This window comes from Chanodichthys erythropterus, chromosome 12, assembly GCF_024489055.1.
Source record: "Chanodichthys erythropterus isolate Z2021 chromosome 12, ASM2448905v1, whole genome shotgun sequence".
Lineage (NCBI taxonomy): Eukaryota > Metazoa > Chordata > Actinopteri > Cypriniformes > Xenocyprididae > Chanodichthys > Chanodichthys erythropterus.
The window spans coordinates 50,005,801-50,027,988 of record NC_090232.1 but is presented as its reverse complement, the minus strand read 5'-3'; the positions used below and the strand labels follow the sequence as shown (position 1 = coordinate 50,027,988).

Below are 22,188 nucleotides of genomic sequence, written 5' to 3'. Positions count from 1 at the left end.
TAAGCCTTCTGAAAGCTTTTCTTGGAGGAATTGAAGCACATAGCTGACAGATGAGTGGACCGGGTCCACCCTATGATGGCTACACCATGTAGCGAAAACCTTCCACTTATACATATAAAGCTTCCTTGTAGATGGAGCTCTGGACTGAAGGATGGTCTCCACAACCTCGGTTGGGAGACCAGATTCTATGAGCCTTGCCCCCTCAGGGGCCAGGCCCACAGTTTCCACATTTCTGGACGGGGATGTAAAACCATGCCGCCCGCTTGGGACAGGAGATCCTGTCTGACTGGAAGCTCCAGAGGAGAGCCGTGAAGAAGCGATACTAGGTCCGCAAACCATATTCTTGTTGGTCAGAAAGGAGCCACCAATATCAGGTCTACCCCTTCCTGACGGACTTTGTCCAGAACTCCCGGGAGCAGAGAGACTGGGGGAAAAGCATACAGACGCCGCCTCGGCCACGTCTGTATCATGGCATCCAACCCCAGAGGAGCTGGGTGCCTCAGAGAGTACCACAGAGGGCATTGAGTTGACTCCTCTGTGGCAAAGAGATCGACTTCCGCTCGACCGAATGTTTTCCATATGAGCTCCACTACCTCTGAGTGAAGCTTCCATTCCCCCGGACTCGCGCTCTGCCTCGACAGAGCGTCCGCCCCCATATTCAAATACCCCGGAATATACGCCGCCTTTAGCGAGAGTAATTTCCCCTGGGTCCACAGGAGGATGTGACTGACCAGTTTGCATAGTGGCCGAGACCGCAGTCCCCCTTGGTGATTTATGTAGGAGACCACCGTAGTGTTGTCTGTCTGAACCAACACATGGTGGCCCCTCAGGTCGGGGAGGAAGTGCTTCAGAGCCTGAAACACTGCCAGCATCTCCAGCCGATTTATGTGCCAGGAGAGCTGGTGTACCTCCCAGTGACCTTGAGCTGAGCGACCACTCATGATCGCTCCCCAGCCCGTGAGGGACGCATCTGACGTAAGCATTACGCGACGACATGAAGTTCCCAACACGGGTCCCTGGGACAGGAACCAAGGCTTTTTCCACATGACCAGAGCACGAAGGCACCGCCGCGTGACTTTGATCATGCGAAAAGGATTTCCCCTCGGAGAAAACCCCTTGGTCCTGAGCCACCACTGTAAGGGTCTCATGTGCAGAAGTAACAACGTTGGACGCAGCTGCCATCAGACCCAACAGTCTCTGAAACTGTTTTACAGTGAGTGACCGGCCTAACTTCACCCCATTCACGGCCCCGAGAATGGAAGTCACACGAGCGGGAGTCAATTGCGCCCGCATCGTGATGGAATCCCAGATTACCCCAAGATAGTTGGCAACCTGACTCGGAACCAGCACACTTTTCTTGGCGTTGAGCCTCAGCCCAAGCTTCTTCATGTGCGACAACACAACATCTCGATGTTGAGCTGCCAGACGTTCTGTTTGAGCTAAAATCAACCAATCGTCGATATAGTTCAGCACGCGGATGCCCTGGAGTCTCAGCAGAGCCAAGGCTGCATCCACGCACTTCGTGAACGTGCGGGGTGATAGTGATAGGCCGAAGGGAAGAACCTTGTATTGGTATGCTTCGCCCCCGAAAGCAAACCTGAGGAACTTCCTGTGAGAAGGATGGATGGAAATGTGAAAATATGCGTCCTTTAGATCTATCGCCACAAACCAGTCCTCGGATCTGATCTGTGGAATAATCTGTTTGAGTGTAAGCATCTTGAACTTCAACTTCTTTACAGATCGATTTAGTATACGAAGATCTATGATCGGACGCAACCCCCCATCCTTCTTTGGAACAATGAAGTAGCGGCTGTAAAAGCCCGACATTTTGCTGGGAGAGGGAACCCGTTCTATAGTTCTTTTTGCAAAAGCGTCGTAACCTCCTGTTCCATTACCAGAGACTGCTCTGGAGCTACCACTGTGTGAATCACTCCACTGAACCTGGGCGGAAGAGAACCGAACTGAATTCTGTAACCCTGTTCTAACATGAGCAGCACCCATTTCGAAATATTCGGAAGAAGTTTCCATTCCCCCAAAAATTCTACTAAGGGAACCAGCCTCTCGAGACTGGTCTCTGGTGTTTTTTGAGCACTTGGCTCGTTTATCTGGCACGGCGCACCGGCAGATAAGCGAATCATGTGCTGGCCGACCCTCCTCGAAGGATCGATGGGGACTGCTGCGCCCTGTCGCACACTGGGTGGCAGGGTTGGCAGAACAGCCCCCTGAGGGCACCGATGGGGAACGATAGATGTTAATCGTCGAACCCCTTCGGAGGGGACTGCCCTCAGAAACCCTGACCCATGACCGTCAGGATTTCTTTTGGGAAGCCTTCCGGGAAATAATGACGGTCCTCAGATCCGCCCTACCCCCAGAAGGCTTCTGCTGTACAGCGCGCACCGGTCCCCAAGCTTTCCGCGGGGGAGCACGGGCGGCCACACTAGCTTTCTGCTGGGACCTGTATCCCGAGGAGCCGGCTATTGGCTGAGGCTGCTCCCGCCCAGCAGCCTCAGGGGGATGAGATTTCTGGGGAAGGAATCTTTGGAACGCCGCTTTCTGTTTTTTCGCCTCCTCGAACCTGTCGACGACAGTAGCAACTGCGTCACCGAACAGGCCCTCAGAGGAAAGCGGCGCATCCATAAGGATATGTTTGTCTTTCTCCTTAATATCTGCGAGATTGAGCCACAGATGTCTCTCCGTGGCCACCATGGCTGCCATAGAACGGCCTACTGACTTGGCCGTCTCCTTGGTGGCACGGAGAGCTAAATCTGCGGCTTTTCTCAACTCCTGAATTGTTTCAAAAGTAGCTTCCCCAGTCTCCTCAATCTCCCCCAGCAGATCAGCTTGGTATGCCTGCAGTATAGACATTGTGTGCAGACATGCCGCAGCGTGACCCGCTGCCGAATAAGCCTTGCCCACCAAACTCGATGTTTGTTTTAGTGGTTTGGTGGGCAACGTCAGGGATTTCAGGGACGATGCAGACTCGGGCGAGAGATAGCTCGCAAGCGTCTCCTCAACCCGAGGCATCGCCCCATAACCGTGTTGCTTCAGCCCCGTGATATTACTATACATTGTCGTTTGTGGGCTGAAGACACGGTACTGCACGGGTCTATTCCACGACCTCGACACCTCGGTGTGGAGGTCGGGAAAGAACGGCAGTCCCCGACGCTGGGGTAGTGACCTATCTGGGAGGAAGCGTTCATCTAACTTGCTTTTTATTTTAGGAACGCTCTCCTCCGCGGGCCAGCTTATTTTCAGTTTTTCTACTGCCCGGGTCACAACCTCCATAAGCTCCTCATGGGCTGGAGATGAGGATGACGGTCCCTCATCACCACCCTCGACACCTTCAACATCAACCTCCTCGGAGGAAGATATATTCAGTGTCGGTGCCTCCCTTTGCGGGGAAGAAACCGCAGCGCGTGCTTCCACCACCAAAGGAGAGACACTAGATCTAGCAGGTAAGGGAAGCGATAAGGCAGAGCCCGTCTCTCCCCCCTCTGCTAGATCCATCTGTGAACCCCACGAGTGCAGCCTTCGCTGTGCCTCGGCAGCAGCGGGACCAGACCCGCGGGGAACACTCGCCGCGGCGCCCTCCTCAAAGAGCGCCCGGCGTGAGCGCAGCGCCCTGAGAGTGAGCCGCTCACAGTGCACACAGACAGCCCCCTCAAGAGCTGCCTGTGCGTGCTCAACTCCCAGGCACTTCACACACATCTCGTGTGTATCTCCCTCCACGATGAATCGCGGACAAGGAGGTGCACACTTAGTGAAACGCTGGCCTTTCTCCGTCATTTTATATATATATGTCTATTATGTGTCTTATTTCACTTGTTTGGAAACTCTTGTCCTCAGACAAAGAGATCACTTTCTGGCGAGATGGTAGACAGACAACAATAAATAAGACAGACAAGATACAAATAGCGCTTACTGAAGACAACAGAAGCTAGCGTTCTTTGTTTCTGGGCATGCTTTATAGGTTCCGGTCCGCGACGTCGCCCGCCTCTGAAGTCACGTTCTCTCATTGGTTGGATACAATAGTGCTTCACGAACACAAAAATGCAGAGGATTCCCATCACGTCACTGACGTAGCGTCGATAGTTCCCACGAAAGGGAACTAATGTTAAAGAATTAAGGGTAAGAGCCCAACTAAAGCAAACACTAATACCCATAACGGCGACTACAGACTTTATTATTTTCAATAAAACATCAACATCTAAATCTGTTAATTCTCAACAAGAACTTCTGTACATGTATGAAAGAAATAATGTCAAACTGGTTTGTAAACTAGTTTCACACTCAGTGTGGCTGAAGTCAGTTGTAGTTCTTGTGTTTCTGCTCGTCTCGTTTTTCTGGTCTTGTTTCTCTGTCCTTCAGTGAATCTGTTTATCGGGTGTTCATCAGTGTCTGAATTCACTCTCTTCTTTTAATTAACTCTGTCAAGTAGACTGTATTAATGAACTAATGTAGGGAATAGTGAGGGTGTGATTTGGAACACAGGCTCTGAGTGTCAACTTTGAAGCCCCATTTACACCGCCAGTTTTCTCTGCATGTAGCTAGTCTCTGTTCTGTGTAGTCTCTTGTGGGCGTTCCTAGTGCTGTCGCTCTAAAATCATTGGTAGACTGCACATCTGATCATATCTATAGAAAATGCAATCACAAATGATATATAAAACTAAGAAATCATTAGGTTTAAATTAGGTTTAAAATAATTAAAAGTAACAATCTGCTGTTGTAGAGTATTAAATCATTAACTAGATTAATGATCGATCTATCTACAAATTAAACTCCCTCATACTGTCAAAAAATACTAAAACGTCATTCGAATTTCACAAATAATAAATTTTCTGGTCTCTAATAATCAACACAATGCAAGGGAAACTGTAATATGAACTGCAGCAGTGCTAAACTGCTCACAGCATCATATAATTAACAACACAAAATGTATGAATCATCTCACAAGACTGCCGACAGTTTCTTTTCCACGCATCATTTTGTTATATCCATGTATGTACAGCCAAATTATATAAAACAGTGACATGAGCTCCAGAGAGCCTTCACTCCTATTGGCTGTCACTCACGAAATTCGCTCCTCATTTGCATAAAGCTGACATTTCTGAACTTTTGTCGCATGTCTACTGTAGCTTTACACGCCTACATAATGTTAATTCACAGTACATTTCTGTAGGCTATTTTCTCTAAAATGACAAATATTAACCAGAATGCATTGTTTTCTATGGTATATTACTGTTTTATTGGAAAATTACGTTACTGTCGGAATTTGGCTGGGGTTTTTTTGTTTTTTGTTTTTTTACAGTTGTTTATAGTTTTAAAGTTTTACAGTCATGTTAAACAAGTGCGCAATGATTACATTGACAGAAATGGGAGATTAATAAACATGCTGAAACAATAAAACATTCAATCACATTTGGCAGGCCCTGTGTTCAAGGGTTTGACAGAAAATGTGTTGATCAGAAGATCGGGCCTTTTTCATGTACAATTTTAATTTAATCCGTGCTCATACTTGGTCTATTTGCTACTGAGCACCAGTTGTCATGTATTAATGTGTTCCTACCTGATTATACTATAATAATACATTCAAAGCAAATACATATGGCCCACTTTCTTCTTTCTGGGGGGCACTATGTGAATGAGACCACCAGACATGCTCTGCTTCTCGTAATCAGAAACATCATTAACTTAAGATCATTCCCAAACTCTGTTAAACTGATAATAATATAACCAAACACGTGTTTCATTAGACAGTTATTTTATATGCATGATTATTACCATTGCAAAATATTTACTTTGTTCAAAAATTTAATTTATTTTCTTGATTTAAAATGTTTCTGAAACTGGAGAGAGCTGATCTGGGGAAGAAAAAAAAATGTTTTCCCAGGTAAATTCCCTTGTAACATTGTGAAAAAAAAACATCTTGAAAAAAGTTATATCATATAGAATGTCAATGCAGAATTACGTTTTTATTCGCAAGATTTTAAATCAATTTTATTTTTATAAGTCACGCTGTAAACATTTTATTTGCCTTTCAGATAAATTTTACAGATTACCTCTATAAACAGTTTTCGAAGCTCGAAGATGCTGCAGGCTATGAACCTCTTAAGACTCGAGGTGCTACCTGCTCAGAATCATTGGAAATAATCCATTGTCTTAATGAAGGACACTCGGCAGAGTACTGGAGCAACAGTACCCTTGGCATAGGAGTTGGCATAATTTACATTAGACCTCTTCAGAAACATCTAAGTTTGGAGGTAAGTAAACTGCATAGACAAATGCCTGTTAAGATTTGCCATGTCTGACTTTATTTTTTATATATATATATGGACAAGTATTCGGAGGGAAAATCAGGACAAGGCCACAAGAACCTTGTTTGTACTGCCAAGAAAAAAATTATGTTGCTGAAATACAGAAACATGTCGACCAATGTGAAAACTAAGTGGTACATGTAAAACTTTAACTAAACAGTAGAATGTTAAATATTAAAAATGTAATAAGAGTTTTTTTTATTATTATTTATTTAAATAGATGAGTTCTTCCTTTTGTCTACATTTATTGTCAATACTTTTTTTCATGTTTTTTAATTTTTATTTTAACATAGCAGGTTGGAGGGAGGAGCATGCCAAGGGTTTCCCTAGAGACAGCAACAAAGAATATATAAATTGAATGTGTTATTTGTCCAGTGCTGTATACATTCCACTTTATTTATTTCTCACTAATACACATTTATTACATTAAATACCTTAATCCATGCTGTTCCTGTCTTCTGCATATGGTTCGCTCAGATGCTCCAACCTGGACACGTGACCACATATCCTGTAGTACTCCTAAACTTTATTTTAGGTTTGTCCAGCCAATGCACCTCTCAGAACTGTTTCTACGGATATCAGAGCATCTAAAAGCAGCTTCAGTGACACGAAGACTCAAGCTTTACTCTGACAGGACTGATTTCCTCTTCCTCCTGGTGTGACGTCTCTCAGTGTCTCTCCGTCTCTTATGAAGGTCACATGATCACACTGTGATGCTGCTGTCAAATGTTCACACGTTTGGTATTCTCACTTACTGTACTAAAGAGGAAACTGTGTTAGTGACCATGTTTAGAAACACATGATGCATTCAAGAACAAGGCCGCAAAATAAAATGATAAAAACTTTCAGACATTCAAATGAATCAATTCTGCTTCATCAGCATGTTTTAAGTTCATTGTTTAACTTCTATTGCTATTAATCAATCAGTGAATTGGAGGTTTATCAAATGTACAGTTAGTGATGCTGGTGATGAAATATGTTTTTTACATCACTGTCACTGCAATACCTTCCAGTGTTTTACAATCCCGCCTCCATCAGTTCCCATTCCAGGATAGTTGGTCTGCATATGCAAACCAAAGTATAGTCATTCAAGCTATTATTTTCTCTCTCTCAAGAACAGGTTCCTTGTCATCACTGTCTGTATGATTGAATATAGATATTCCCAAGTGTGAAAACATTATTTCATGAGCATCTTTATGGATTGATGTAAAGTTTCTCTCCGTTTAACCTTTATGTCTTTAGTCTAGTGTCATCAGCTAAAACTCTTCTTCTGCACTATTTGAGGTGTCAAAACCTCAAATTAAAATATAATGTGTTAATCACATGTCATTCAGTGTGAAAACGCCCATACTGATTCCACCCTGGTCATTTCTAGTGCTGTCTCTGGTCACGGGTGTTGGTGAAACGGGTAAGAGCTTCATTTTATAACTGTTCTGTAAAATATATTTAATGTGTGGGGGATTTATGTGAGATTGGTTGGGGCTAGTTGTCACAGGGCTGTGCCTCAGTAACTATATGGTTTAAAATCAAAAGACTAAGAGCAGAAAAATGTGTTTTCTCTAGTAGTATTTGGTGTTATTGACAAACACCTCAATAAAAATCCACTTTAATCTTTTACACAAAAGATAACTATATAATGAAGGCTGCTGTCAATCAAAACGGGGCGGGGAAAGACGTTGGACAGTTTTGATCTCGTAGTGCAAAAATGACTGCTGCTATCTTTTTCATGGATAAAGTATTTTATTGATTTTTGTGTGCAACAAGCAAAGAATTAGAGCTTATTTCTCTTTAGTTTATTCTCTGTTCAGTCTAAAAATAGATGGTTCTCAATTTTCAAGAAAGACGAAGATCAGGTCACTGAAGCTACATTAGTTGAACCACACACTAGTACATGTTTCATGCACAGCTATAGTCAAGATATAACGGGCTTATGATTAGTTGAGCTAGTGTCTTCATCTGTATGTCCAAGAATAGTATGACACATATAGTATTATGTGTGATTATTTTAAAATATAAAAATTAGCCACTGTTCATTTGTTGTAGGTGTTGCTCTGATGTCAGTCAGAATGGCTCCTCCTCTTCCTCTGATCTTTCTGCTCATGATTCATGGTGAGTCAATGCAACACTTCAGAAACATTCAAGAGAAATTGTATACTGCATTTTATATGTACATGCATGTTTCAGGGGTTTCTAGTGCTGATTGGGGTGTGAGTTACAGTCCTTCACACATCTGTGTACTAAAGAACTCATCAGTGATAATGAACTGCACTTATACATACCCTAATGGACATCAGATTGAGAAAGTGTTCTGGACCAAAACAAGAGATAAAAAGGGAACAGAAGAGCCTCCAGATCTGTCTAAGGACCCTGAATACAGTCAGAGGCTTCAGTATCTGGGAGATAAACAGCAGAACTGCACCATGAGACTGAGTCATGTGACACTGAAGGATTCACACATGTACTATTTCAGATTCATCACTGATAAAGACAAATGGACTGGCATTCAAGGAGTGACTCTTAATGTCACAGGTGACTTTCATGAGGTTTCTCTCTTCTTCTGTGCATTATGTTGAATAATAATCAGTGTATGACAGCAGCACTAGATATAATGTGTGTGTTGTGTTCAGATCTTCAGGTGGAGTCTCCTGAGAGAGTGACAGAGGGAGATTCAGTCCGTCTGACATGTAAAAGCAGCTGCACTCTGACTGACAGAGCAACATTCATCTGGTACAGAAACTCACAGCCATTAACTGAGAGAAGAGACAGAAACAATGAACTCCTGCTGCAGTCAGTCAGAAGAGAGGATGCAGGCAGATATAGCTGTGCTGTACACGGACACAATCACATCTCTCCTGCTGTTCAGATCAATGTCACGTGTGAGTACAGATTCATTTGTTCTTTTAAAAACTGGAGATTGTGTTTGAATGAGATGATTTAAAGATTTAACTTATGTCCTTTTAGATCCTCCCAGGAACGTCTCAGTGTTGATAACTGGATCTGGTGAAATAGTGTCAGGAGATTCAGTGACTCTGATCTGCAGCAGTGATTCAAACCCTCCTGCTCTGAACTTCAGCTGGTTTAAAGGAGGAACGTTTGTAGGATCTGGAAGAATCTACAACATCTCAAAGATCAGCTCTGATGACAGTGGAGAATACAAGTGCAGATCCATCAATGAACATGGAGAGAAATACTCTGATAATGTGACTTTAAACGTCATGTGTGAGTTAATGATGGTTTTGTAACTGTGGTAATCATAAAATTAACAGATTAACAATCACAAAACTTTATTAATATACACTTTTTGGCTGTTTTAGATCCTCCCAGGAACGTCTCAGTGTTGATAACTGGATCCGGTGAAATAGTGTCAGGAGATTCGGTGACTCTGATCTGCAGCAGTGATTCAAACCCTCCTGCTCTGAACTTCAGCTGGTTTAAGGAGAATGAAAGCTCAGCTGTTGGATCTGGACAGAGTTTCAGTGCACTACAGAGTGGACGCTTCTACTGTCAGGCTCACAATCAACATGGATCTCAGAGATCAGACGCTGTAACTGTGACTGTTAAAGGTAGAGCAGCTCATATACTTACATTACTCTTTCTAAAGTGAAGAAAATTAATCTGTTCAGATGTTTTACTCTTTTGTAGGACATCTGGTGAAATTATACATATCCATTGGAGTGGTTTGTGGAGCTGCAGTGATCATCATGATGCTGGTTTGGTAAGATATGTGTCTGTGGTACTATGTAGTGTGTGTGAATGAGTGACTGAGTCAGAAGATTGTGAATTCAGCGAGACGTCATGATGAACGTGAGCCAAAGCAAAATTTCCAATTTTCCATCCTATCTTTTTACACTGACAGCTACTCAGTTAATTATTGAATGAGTAAGTCTGAAGCTCACATCTTTACTGCAGTAAATCCTGAAGATACACCAGATTTCATCACATTAATAATGGAAGTGTCACGTCATTGTGTATTAAACATCACATAAGTTCAGATTGGTTGTAATTGTGTCAAATCATTGTCTTTAAAGGGGAATCAGAAGGATGAAAAAGAGAAATGACACACATGAGTCTCAGGTGAGAACAATTTATTTTTTTATCAGTAGTTTACTGATCAGGTAAATTAATTTGAAACTAAAAGTGAAAGTTTAAATGTAGCTGTGTCTTTATTTAATGAGTTGTTTATATACATTTGTTTCTCTCTCTATTTTTTATTAATTTTTTTAATGGCACAGATGGTTGATTCCAGACCTCCTCATGACAGACACAAAGCTTGTGATGTTGAATTGAGTGATCCTGTGTATGAGAATGTAACGGTAAATGTTTTAACTGAGGATTTCCTACACCTTTACTCAAACAGAATGAAACGTTCCTCAATGTCAGTGTGAAAATATCAAATGACTTTTGATTAAGTATATGGAAATTTAAATAACACAGTCCTGTTTTTACTTTGTCTCTTCATTCATAAAGGCTGATCAACTTGATGATTGTAAACCCGAACTGGACTCGTCTGTGTATGAAAATCTTCCAGTAAGTAAGAAAACCTACAAGACAGAGAAAAACTATTATTCTTTCATCATGACCAATGTTCTTGATGCTTTTGTTTAAACATCATTATTAATGTTTTCACTTTCTTTCTTTCTTTCTTTCTTAATCAGTAGAACAACAAGAGGCTGTAATTTTTTGAACACACAGCAAATATTACAGCCTTTATGAATCTCTTTGTGGGCGGAGCCCTGAATGATTGACAGGAGTGCCGTGATGACACGTGACTGAAGTAATTTGAGGATCATGTTAATCAAACAACAAAAGACAAAGAGAAAATCACTGACTGCTCTTGACTGATTAACCGATGTAGTTTTAATTGATTAATCTGTATGTAATTTTAACAATGAAGATTATCCAATGTTATTTTAAATTTAATTACTTTCTTTTTTCAGTTTTTTACCTGAATACTTCTGTTAGACCTACCTGAAAAATAAAGCAGTCTGTTTCATTTGTATCTTTATTCTATTGAATTTATTTGTGCTGTTCTTAGTCATTTGTTTATTTGTTCTTATTTTATTACTAATTATGTCTTTTTAAAATTCAGTTTACCTTTTGAAATCAAACTTCCTTGTGCTGTGTGTGTGAGTTATTGCAACAAAATTACCCCACTTAAAAAAACAAATACATTGATCAATTACCATTACATTTCTCTCACAAATATTTTTAAACTCAATGTTTATATATATAGATTGCCTATACTTTCAATGTATGGGCAAAAAAAATATATATATATAATATTGAAAACATCTACATGAAAGTATATGCAGCATAAATACATAACTTTTCAATGTGCTGCTGTTGCGGATGGTCAAGCAAATGTTTGTGCTTTGTTTCTGTTTGATAGAATTGTAATGTTTATCTGAAACGAAGACATGCTTGCTGATATTGTGGTCTATAACTCCTCCCCGAACTCCCCGCTGCTCTGTATCTTGCTCTTTCATTGGCTGTCGGTCATCGCCGATGTAGTTTTCAGTCAGAACACTTTTCACACAGCAGGATTTTGAATTGCCGACAGGTCCAGATATTTAGCATGCCAAATATCTCACGGGCGTCGGCGACTCGTCGGCGATTCTCTCAGATCACGTCTTTGTTCATTCACACTGCGTGATTGTCACTCGCGTGAACGAGCACCGATTTGCCTGTGATTTCGGGCATTTGTCGGCGATTTCTCAAAACCTGTCGGCGAGCCGAAATCGGGGCAAAAATCGTGCAGTCTGAACTCGGCTTAACCGGTGTAATTTTCCCAAGATGGTTATTTGGTTTTTTAATCCTGTTGATACTTTCCCATTTAAAAACATACTACCACTTGTGGTCACGTGACTCTGTCCCGTCCAATCAGCAGCATGGAAGCAACACGGAGGCGAACTCAAATGCCAAGTCAACACTCAGACAGCAAACGAGCCCCAAAGGGAGATCACTTGCACTTGCGTCTTCACTAAACTTTGTCAATTGTATGTTTTAAGGCTTGCGAGTTTGAACATTAAAGCGATTTTTAGACCATCAGATGTGTATCATTACATTGAGCTACTGCACTGATGCATTGTGGCACACGAATGCTCAAAGACAGTAGCTGCACATCACGTGAAGATCGCGACTCCACAAACCTACACAACAGAAAGTGTTTCACAACTAGTGTTGCTGGCCGTGCATCACACTTGGTATCACGAGCTGTCGGTTACACTGGTGATAAAATATATTTTTTGACGTCACTGCCACTGCAATACCTTCCAGTGTTTTACAATCCTGGATCCAGCAGTTCCCATACCAGAATAGTTGGTCTGCATATATATGCAAATTAAAGCACAGTTATTCAAGCAATTATTTCTATGTGTCTTAAGAACAGGTTCCTTGTCATCGCTGTCTGAGTGCAACTGATTGAGAATAGATATTCCCATGTGTGAAAATATTATTACATGAGCATCTTTAAGCACTGACATAAAGTTTCTCTCAGTTTAACTTTTCTGCCTTTAGTCTAATGTCATCAGCTAAAACTCTTCTTCTGCCGTCAGCACTATAGTTGAGGTGGCATAAGTTCATATTAAAATGTATTAATCACGTGTCATTCAGTGTGAAAACGCCCATACTGATTCCACCCTGGTTATTTTTAGTGCTGTCTCTGGTCACGGGTGTTGGTGAAATGGGTAAGATCTTGATTTTATAATCGTTCTGTCAAATATCTTAAGTGTGGGAGATTTATGGTTGGGGCTAGTTGTCACAGGGCTGTGTCTCAGTAACTATATGGTTTAAAATCAAAATTCCAACAGCACAAATATGTTTTCTCTACCAGTGTTTTGTATGTTGTTCACAAACACGTTAAAAACCCACTTTAATCTTTTACAAAATAGATAACTATATAATAAAGGCTGACTATATGAAGGTTGCTGTCAATCAAAACGTTTTTGAACTCGTAGTGCAAAAGTGACTGTTGCTGTTATGTTCATGGATAAAGTATTTTATTGATAAATGTGTGCAATAAGCAAAGAATTAGAGCTTATCTATATTTTGGTTTATTCTCTGTTCAATCTCAATCTCAACAAATAGTGCTCAATTTTCACTGACTAGAAAGAGGAAGATCAGATCACTGATGCTACATTAGGTCAACAACACAGCGTTTCATGCACAGCTGTAGTCAAGATTCAATGGGTTTATGTGTAGTTGAGCTAGTGTCTTCATCTGTGTCTAAGAATAGATACATATGGTATTATGTGTGATTATTTTAAAAATTAAAAATAAGCCACTGTACATTTGTTGTAGGTGTTGATAGTGACGTCAGAATGGCTCCACTTCCTCTGATCTTTCTGATCATGATACACGGTGAGTCGATGCAATACTTTATAATATAAAATTGCATACTGCATTTTATATGTACATGCTGCTGCTATTTTTTTAATATTTATAAAGGGACCATGTACAATTTTTAACAAATGTTTCCATTTCATGCATTGTACCGAATTTAGCTAAAAGTTCATTTTCACCCGCAGTCCCCTGGCAGGTCGACAAACAATAAAGTAGCACCCACAATACATATATACACACAATAAAACATACACATACTATCAGGACAAAAAAAAACAAAAAACAAACAACAATTAAACAGCAACCATGTCAATGTTAACAAAGATTTTAACTTTGTTTTAAAAAGACCAATAGATTTACACCCTTTTATATCCTCTGGCAAAGCATTCCAGTGAGTCGTAGCTTTCACAGCAAAAGCAATGTTTCTTCTCGCCATTCTGCTTTTGGACTAACACAATTACTTATAGATGATCTGGTAGATCGCACACAATAGCTCCAGCCACTGTGTAATCCTTTTCATAGTAACATGTAGCTTTGCAGCTGCTAAGAACTGTGACAGTACCTCCCCCTACCATGGTGGATCAGGAGCTACAGCAGGCCATGGTGGGTCAGGCGCTGTAGCAGGCCATGGAGCCGTGGGCTGCCACTGCGGGTCAATGTCCGTAGGTGGCCATTGTGGGTCTGGAGCCTTGGTGGGCTCTGGCGACCCCGAAACCTTGCCCCGGAGTTCCCCACCCACAGGTATTGGGGTCCCCCCAAAAAAATATTTGTGGAGGTTTAGGGAAGGCTTAACTGGTCCATGGCATGGAGTGGATACATGGGCTGGAGTGGGCTCGTGGGCAGTGGCAGCGTTAGTAGTTGGAACAGAGGGCTTGGCGGCTGAGGCTGGAGCTGCTGGCTCGGCGGCTGAGGCTGGAGCTGCTGGCTCGGCGGCTGAGGCTGGAGCTGCTGGCTCGGCGGCTGAGGCTGGAGCTGCTGGCTCGGCGGCTGAGGCTGGAGCTGCTGGCTCGTTGGCAGCTACTGGAGCGGACTCGTTGGAAGCTACTGGAGCGGCTTGCTCGAAGAGGGCTGGAGAAACTTGCTCAAAGAGGGCTGGAGTTACTGGCTCGGAGAGTGCTGGAAGAGGGGTCCAGTCCATCCCCTCATACACGGGAGCAGGCTCGGCGGAGATTGGAGAGGGCTATGCGGGGACTGGAGAGGGCTATGCGGGGACTGGAGAGGGTTTAGACTTCTTTCTCTTCTTCCGCCTTTCAGACCCAGCAGAGATATGCGGATCCAGCAGGACACAGGGAAACAATTCACTGGAGGGGTATGTGGAGGAAGAACCTCTTCGACAAGGAATTTGGACCCATTTAAATACAAAATTAAATTAATAGTATAGTTTAAGGAAACATAACCGTCAGGTTCATTAGAACGGATAGTACTCCCGTCCAGTCCGTCCAGAAACACGGCAATTAAACAAGCATCTTACCAGTTTGTCAAATATGCTAACTCAAACTCCTCCACATACCTCTCTAGTGAATGTCCAAGCTGCAGAAGCCCGATGAGTCGATCCGCTGCCGACGTAGGAACCTCGGTGAGGAAAAACAAACCCATACTAGTTGTGGATATCCGGCGGTTTGATCTGTCCTTCTGTTACGGTGTACAGTGGTCGAGATGAGGCATACACAGAAATCCACAATGTAGGGTTATTTAATAGAATGACGAAGCGATACACACACTATACACATACTCTAACAATAGGACAGACAAGGAGTGAAGGGAGTGAGTCCATATATAAAGGGAGTGCTGATGATCAGGAACAGGTGCCGGTGATCCATGATGATGGGGAGATGACGAGGGAAGTGAGTGCAGGTGTGGAAACAGGAGGATCATGGGAAATGGAGTCCAGGAGACACGGAAACTGTGACAGGACCCAACACTGACCCATACAGAAAAGTAATATAAGACATCGATGTCCCTATATCGACACTGTCATATATGCAAAATATATGCCAATATATTGCTATATACATATCTATAGATATATGTTGATATATGTTTATATATGTTTATAACATAAATAAAATGGCCATATTAAAGAAATATATTGACATATATTAATACCATGTACATATTTGTTTATATAATATTATATGTTATGACCATATGTCACAGATATGTTTAATTTATATATACCATATAAAATGTCCATATTAAATAAATATATTGACACATATTAATATCATGTATATGATTTTTGTTTTATATAATATTCTATGTTATGACCATATATGTCAGATATATGTTTAATTTATACATGCCAATATATGCCAATTTATTTAAACAACATACATACAAACATTTACATGCTTGTTTTCCTTATTAATTCCTTGTTTTTATTATTTGAACAGACTGAACTTTTAACAGGTCTACACAATCCACATTTAATTTAAATTTCTATCCCATTTTAGAATTAGCACAATTTTGTAAAAACTTGATTTATTTTACATATTTATTTTACCTTATATTAACTAGCTCACAAAAACTGTTGTAAAAAACAAATATAATGAAAATAAAGATCTAACCCAACTTCAAATAATTTTAATCAAATTACGTATTTAATAATTTTGTATGGTTTAAAGCTGCAGTAGGGAGTTTTTAGAAAATGTTGACTTAGCCTGAAAATTTGAACAAGCACAACTCACAGGTCACTCCCCCTTGCTCTATGCTGCGCTACAGCCCTCCCTCCACAGCTCCTCCCCCATCACAACGGAGCCTGCCGTGAACGCACAGGCTAGTAAGCAAGCAGGGCCACCGATGACGGTGGATAAACAGTTATAGCACATTCACTGGTATGGACGAAACATCAACAATATGATTTACATTGACTATGGCCTGCCCATACTTTGACTACAAACTTGGTCCTCAAAACATTACGTATTTTGCAATACATGTAATGTAGGCCTATCTATATGACGTATATGCACTATTTCTATAAGTAATAAATAGCTAGTAAGATAATATAACAGTAACTAACGTTACAGTATGCAAGTAATTATTCTATCGATATGTAATGCTAAATAAGGTTTGCTAGTACATTATTTCAGCAACATGACAAGCCAGTGAATTAGTAGGTTTCAATAGTTGCTTTGCACAGTGCATGACATTTTATCTGTATGTTATGCGGCTAGAGTTTTGGCACTAGGCCTTTCTCAAAACCAAGTTCACTAAGTTCGGACTCGCGTCCTTGGACTCCGGAGAACGAACTCCCGTGGACGGGAGAACACAAGTCCGGTGATTCTGCAAATGGAACAGCAGCGTTCTTGATAACGTCACTCAGCTCGCGCTGGCTTCTCCGGTTATCTCTGTATGTATATTTTAGCCAAGAATAAAACAAAATTTGTTATTAAACCACTCTGCCTCTTTTCGTTTTATTTAAATAAACAAACAAAAACATATTAATAGCCTCAGGCAACGAGTGATTAATTATCTCCAATGTCTGCTTATATGTACAACAAAACAAAATATTAAACAACCCTGCCTTTTTTCGTTTACATTTCAAAATATTAAATATAATACTATTTGTGCATACTCTGATTATCTTCACTGTAATGAAATGAAATAGGCTTTAACATAAAACACAACCTTCACTTTTTGTTAAATGTCAGTTTTAATGTTCAATAATAGCCATTATAAAAGGTATAAAAATATACAATACGAAATAAAGCAAACAATTCAGTCAAGCGTACAAAATCAGTGCTTTAGTAGGATACAAAAGTTAAATAGCCATATATAAATTTATGAAACGTCACATTGCCCTCAGCCAAAACGGAGCCAGCGGCAAACGTCAGAAGGATTAGCCGAGTAGTGCAATTGTGGAGAAAAGTAGTAGTGTAAAAAACACACCACAAGACATATATTAGATTTTTTCATGATTGCAACATTTAACTCTACTTATAAAATTTGATAAAGACTCTGACAAGTATGCATTAAAACAAAGAAAGTGGCCAATTATTTGTAAAAACAGCAGAGTTGCAGCACCTGCCAAGGTGCGACACCATGCAGCCGCCATGTTCCTGAAATATGATGAAGTTTATTCAGGATGAATTCTGTGTTTCAGGGGTTTCTAGTGCTGATTGGGGTGTGAGTTACAGTCCTTCACACATCTGTGCACTAAAGAACTCATCAGTGGTAATGAACTGCACTTATACATACCCTACTGGACATCAGATCATGAAAACGTTCTGGACCAAAACATTGGTAAGAGATAATGCAGAGTATCCAGATCTGTCTAAGGACCCTGAATACAGTCAGAGGCTTCAGCATCTGGGAGATAAACAGCAGAACTGCACCATGAGACTGAGTCATGTGACACTGAAGGATTCACGCATGTACTATTTCAGATTCATCACTGATAAAGAAAAATGGACTGGCATTCCAGGAGTGAATCTTACTGTCACAGGTGACTCTCATGAGGTTTCTCTCTTCTTCTGTGCATTATGTTGAGTAATAATCAGTGTATGACAGCAGCACTAGATATAATGTGTGTGTTGTGTTCAGATCTTCAGGTGGAGTCTCCTGAGAGAGTGACAGAGGGAGATTCAGTCCGTCTGACATGTAAAAGCAGCTGCACTCTGACTGACAGAGCAACATTCATCTGGTACAGAAACTCACAGCCATTAACTGAGAGAAGAGACAGAAACAATGAACTCCTGCTGCAGTCAGTCAGAAGAGAGGATGCAGGCAGATATAGCTGTGCTGTACACGGACACAATCACATCTCTCCTGCTGTTCAGCTCAATGTCACGTGTGAGTACAGATTCATTACTTCTCTTTAAAAACTAGAGATTGTGTTTGAATGAGATGATTTAAGGATTTATTTTTGTCCCTTTTAGACCCTCCAAAGAATGTTTCAGTGTCCATCAGTCCATCTGGTGAAATAGTGTCAGGAGATTCAGTGACTGTGATCTGCAGAAGTGATTCAAACCCTCCTGCTCTGAACTTCAGCTGGTTTAAAGGAAGAAAGTTTGTAGGATCTGGAAGAATCTTCAGCATCTCAAAGATCAGCTCTGATGACAGTGGAGAATACAAGTGCAGATCCATCAATGAACATGGAGAGAAATACTCTGATGCTGTGACTTTAAACGTCATGTGTGAGTTAATGATGGATCAGTAACTGGTAAATTAATGGATTAACAATCACAAAACATTATTAATATACACTTTTTTGTCTATTTTAGACCCTCCCATGAATGTCTCAGTGTTGATAACTGGATCCGGTGAAATAGTGTCAGGAGATTCAGTGACTCTGATCTGCAGCAGTGATTCAAACCCTCCTGCTCTGAACTTCAGCTGGTTTAAGGAGAATGAAAGCTCAGCTGTTGGATCTGGACAGAGTTTCAGTGCACTACAGAGTGGACGCTTCTACTGTCAGGCTCACAATCAACATGGATCTCAGAGATCAGACGCTGTAACTGTGACTGTTAAAGGTAGAGCAGCTCATATACTTACATTACTCTTTCTAAAGTGATTCAAATGAATCTGTTCAGATGTTTTACTCTTTTGTAGGACATCTGGTGATATTATACATACCCATTGGAGTGGTTTGTGGAGCTGCAGTGATCTTCATGATGCTGGTTTGGTAAGATATGTGTCTGTGGTACTATGTAGTGTGTGTGAATGAGTGACTGAGTCAGAAGATTGTGAATTCATTGAGACGTCATGATGTCGTGAGCCAAAGCAAAATTTCCAATTTTCCATCCTATCTTTTTACACTGACAGCTACTCAGTTAGTTATTGAATGAGGAAGTCTGAAGCTCACATCTTTACTGCAGTAAATCCTGAAGATACACCAGATTTCATCACATTAATAATGGCAGTGTCACGTCCTAGAGAAACCTCATTGGTTCAAAATAATAATTGTGTATTAAACATCACATAAGTTCAGATTGGTTGTAATTGTGTCAAATCATTGTCTTTAAAGGAGAATCAGAAGGATGAAAAAGAGAAATGACACAGAGGAGTCTCAGGTGAGAACAATTTATTTGGTTATCAATAGTTTACTGATCAGGTAAATGAATTTGTAACTAAAAGTGAAAGTTTAAATGTAGTTGTGACTTTATTTAATGAGTTGTTTATATACTTTTTAGTTATTTTCTCTCTTTTATTATTATTTTTTTTTTTCATATATATATTTCTTCTTTTAATGGCACAGATGGTTGAATCCAGACCTCCTCATGACAGACACAAAGCTTATGTTGAATTGAGTAATCCTGTGTATGAGAATGTAACGGTAAATGTTTTAACTGAGGATTTCCTACACCTTTACCCAAACAGAATTGAACGCTCCTGAATGTCAGTGTGAAAATATCAAATGTCTTTTGATTAAGTATATGGAAATTTAAATAACACAGTCCTGCTTTTACTTTGTCTCTTCATTCATAAAGGCTGATCAACTTGATGACTGAAAACCTGAACTGGACTCGTCTGTGTATGAAAATCTTCCAGTAAGTAAGAAAACATACAAGACAGAGAAAAAAAAAAAAAAACGTATTATCCATTCATCATGACTGATGTTCTTGATATTTTTATTTAAATATTATTAATGTTTTCTTTCTTTCTTTCTTTCTTTCTTTCTTTCTTTCTTTCTTTCTTTATCAGTAGAACAACAAGAGGCTTTAATGTTTTGAACACACAGCAAATATTACAGCCTTTATGAATCTCTTTGTAGGCGGAGCCCTGAATGATTGACAGGAGTGCCGTGATGACACGTGACTGAAGTAATTTGAGGATCATGTTAATCAAACAACAAAAGACAAAGGGAAAATCACTGACTGCTCTTGACTGATTAACTGATGTAGTTTTAATTGACTAATCTGTATGTCATTTTAACAATGAAGATTATCCAATGTTATTTTAAATTTAATTACTCTTTCTTTTTTCAATTTATTACCTGAATACTGTTAAACCTATACCTGGAAAATAAAGCAGTTTATGTCATTTTTGTCTTTATTCAATTTAATTTATTTGTGCTATTCTTAGTCATTTGTTTATTTGTTCTTATTAAACACTTTTTGCTTCTTTTTAAAATTCAGTTTACTATTTGAAATCAAACTTCCTTGTGCTGTGTGTGTGATTTATTGCAACAAAATTACCCCACTGTAAAAACAAATACATTGTGTTAGCAAATATTCGTGAGATAATTGTAATAGTAATTGATCAATGTTCATATATGAATAGAAGCAATGAATAAAATGTCATCATATAAAGTGATCTCCTCAGAAGAAATTTTTGATTGTCTAGACTTTCAATGTATGGACAAAAAATAAATAATATTGAAAATATCTGGATTAAAGTATATACAGCATTTTTCCCCATGGTATCAAAAATGGTACTGTAGTTAGAAATTTCAGTATTGTGACACTACTTGTAACGAAGTGACGGCCTCCATGGCCGTATCAGGCAGAGCGGGCAGTTCGGTGACGGCCTCCATGGCCGTATCAGGGAGAGCAGACAGCTCCGGGACGGCAGCGGGCTCGGGCTGCTCCGGGACGGCAGCGGGCTCGGGCTGCTCTGAGTGCATCCTCCAGGCTCGCAAGAACGACAAACCATAAAACGTGAGTACAGCCCTCTTGGCCATCACCGGACTGATAGGGAGAGCATGCAGAACTGGAGTGGACTCACTGGCTGGAGCGGGTTCTGGAGTGGACTCACTGGCTGGAGCGGACTCTGGAGTGGATTCACTGGCTGGAGCGGGCTTTGGAGTTGGCTTACTGGCTGGAGCGGACTCTGGGGTAGACTCACTAACTGGAGCGGTTTCCGGAACGGACTCACTGGCTGGAGCGGACTCAACGGCAGGAACGGCCCCTTTGTTCACTGACACTGCAGGGGCGGCCATCTTGTCCATCGCGTCCAGGGCACTTGAGTCCATATCAACCGACAAATTTGAGAGCGTTGAAACAGATGAACTTGAGAGTGTTGAAACAGACGCACTTGAGAGCGTTGAAACAGACTCACTTGAGAGCGTTGAAACAGACGCACTTGAGAGCGTTGAAACAGGCGAACTTGCGTGCAAAGCGTCCGACAAACTTGAGTGCGAAGCGGCCGGCGGGTTTGAGAGCGAGGCGGCCGGCGGGCTTGAGAGCGAGGCGGCCGGCGGGCTTGAGAGCGAGGCGGCCGGCTGATGCTTGGGAATTCCAGCCGCTCGCGCCGACATCAGCGGTGAATCAGCCACACTGGAACGCAACCCTCTCCACTCCCAGACAGATCCAGAGATGTGACGTGATTCAGCGGTGACGTGACTTTGCTCTGGGCGATCAACGAAGGCGTGACGTTGCTCTGGGCGATCAGCGGCGACGTGACATTGCTCTGGGTGATCAGCGGCGACGTGACATTGCTCTGGGTGATCAGCGAAGGCGTGACTTTGCTCTGGGCGATCAACGAAGGCGTGACGTTGCTCTGGGCGATCAGTGGCGACGTGACATTGCTCTGGGTGATCAGCGAAGGCGTGACGTTGCTCTGGGCGATCAGCGGCGGCGTGACGTTGCTCTGG

At 41.2% G+C, this 22,188-nt stretch overlaps 2 protein-coding genes across 2 annotated transcripts in view; one reads left to right on the top strand and one right to left on the bottom strand.

Moving 5' to 3' along the window:
* LOC137032441 (B-cell receptor CD22-like) overlaps window positions 1-22,188 on the bottom strand; it is a 900,294-nt gene that overhangs the window by 596,682 nt on the left and 281,424 nt on the right. The gene's annotated exons all lie outside the window — the stretch shown is intronic.
* LOC137033055 (B-cell receptor CD22-like) lies at window positions 7,704-20,889 on the top strand. The gene is made up of 13 exons (XM_067405123.1): window positions 7,704-7,722; window positions 8,358-8,423; window positions 8,499-8,843; window positions 8,942-9,190; window positions 9,276-9,533; window positions 9,629-9,877; window positions 18,533-18,790; window positions 18,878-19,126; window positions 19,206-19,278; window positions 19,621-19,666; window positions 19,852-19,929; window positions 20,084-20,143; window positions 20,368-20,889. Exons 2-12 carry the CDS (start codon window positions 8,369-8,371, stop codon window positions 20,102-20,104), a joined length of 1,881 nt encoding a protein of 626 aa, XP_067261224.1. The 5' UTR covers window positions 7,704-7,722; window positions 8,358-8,368; the 3' UTR covers window positions 20,105-20,143; window positions 20,368-20,889.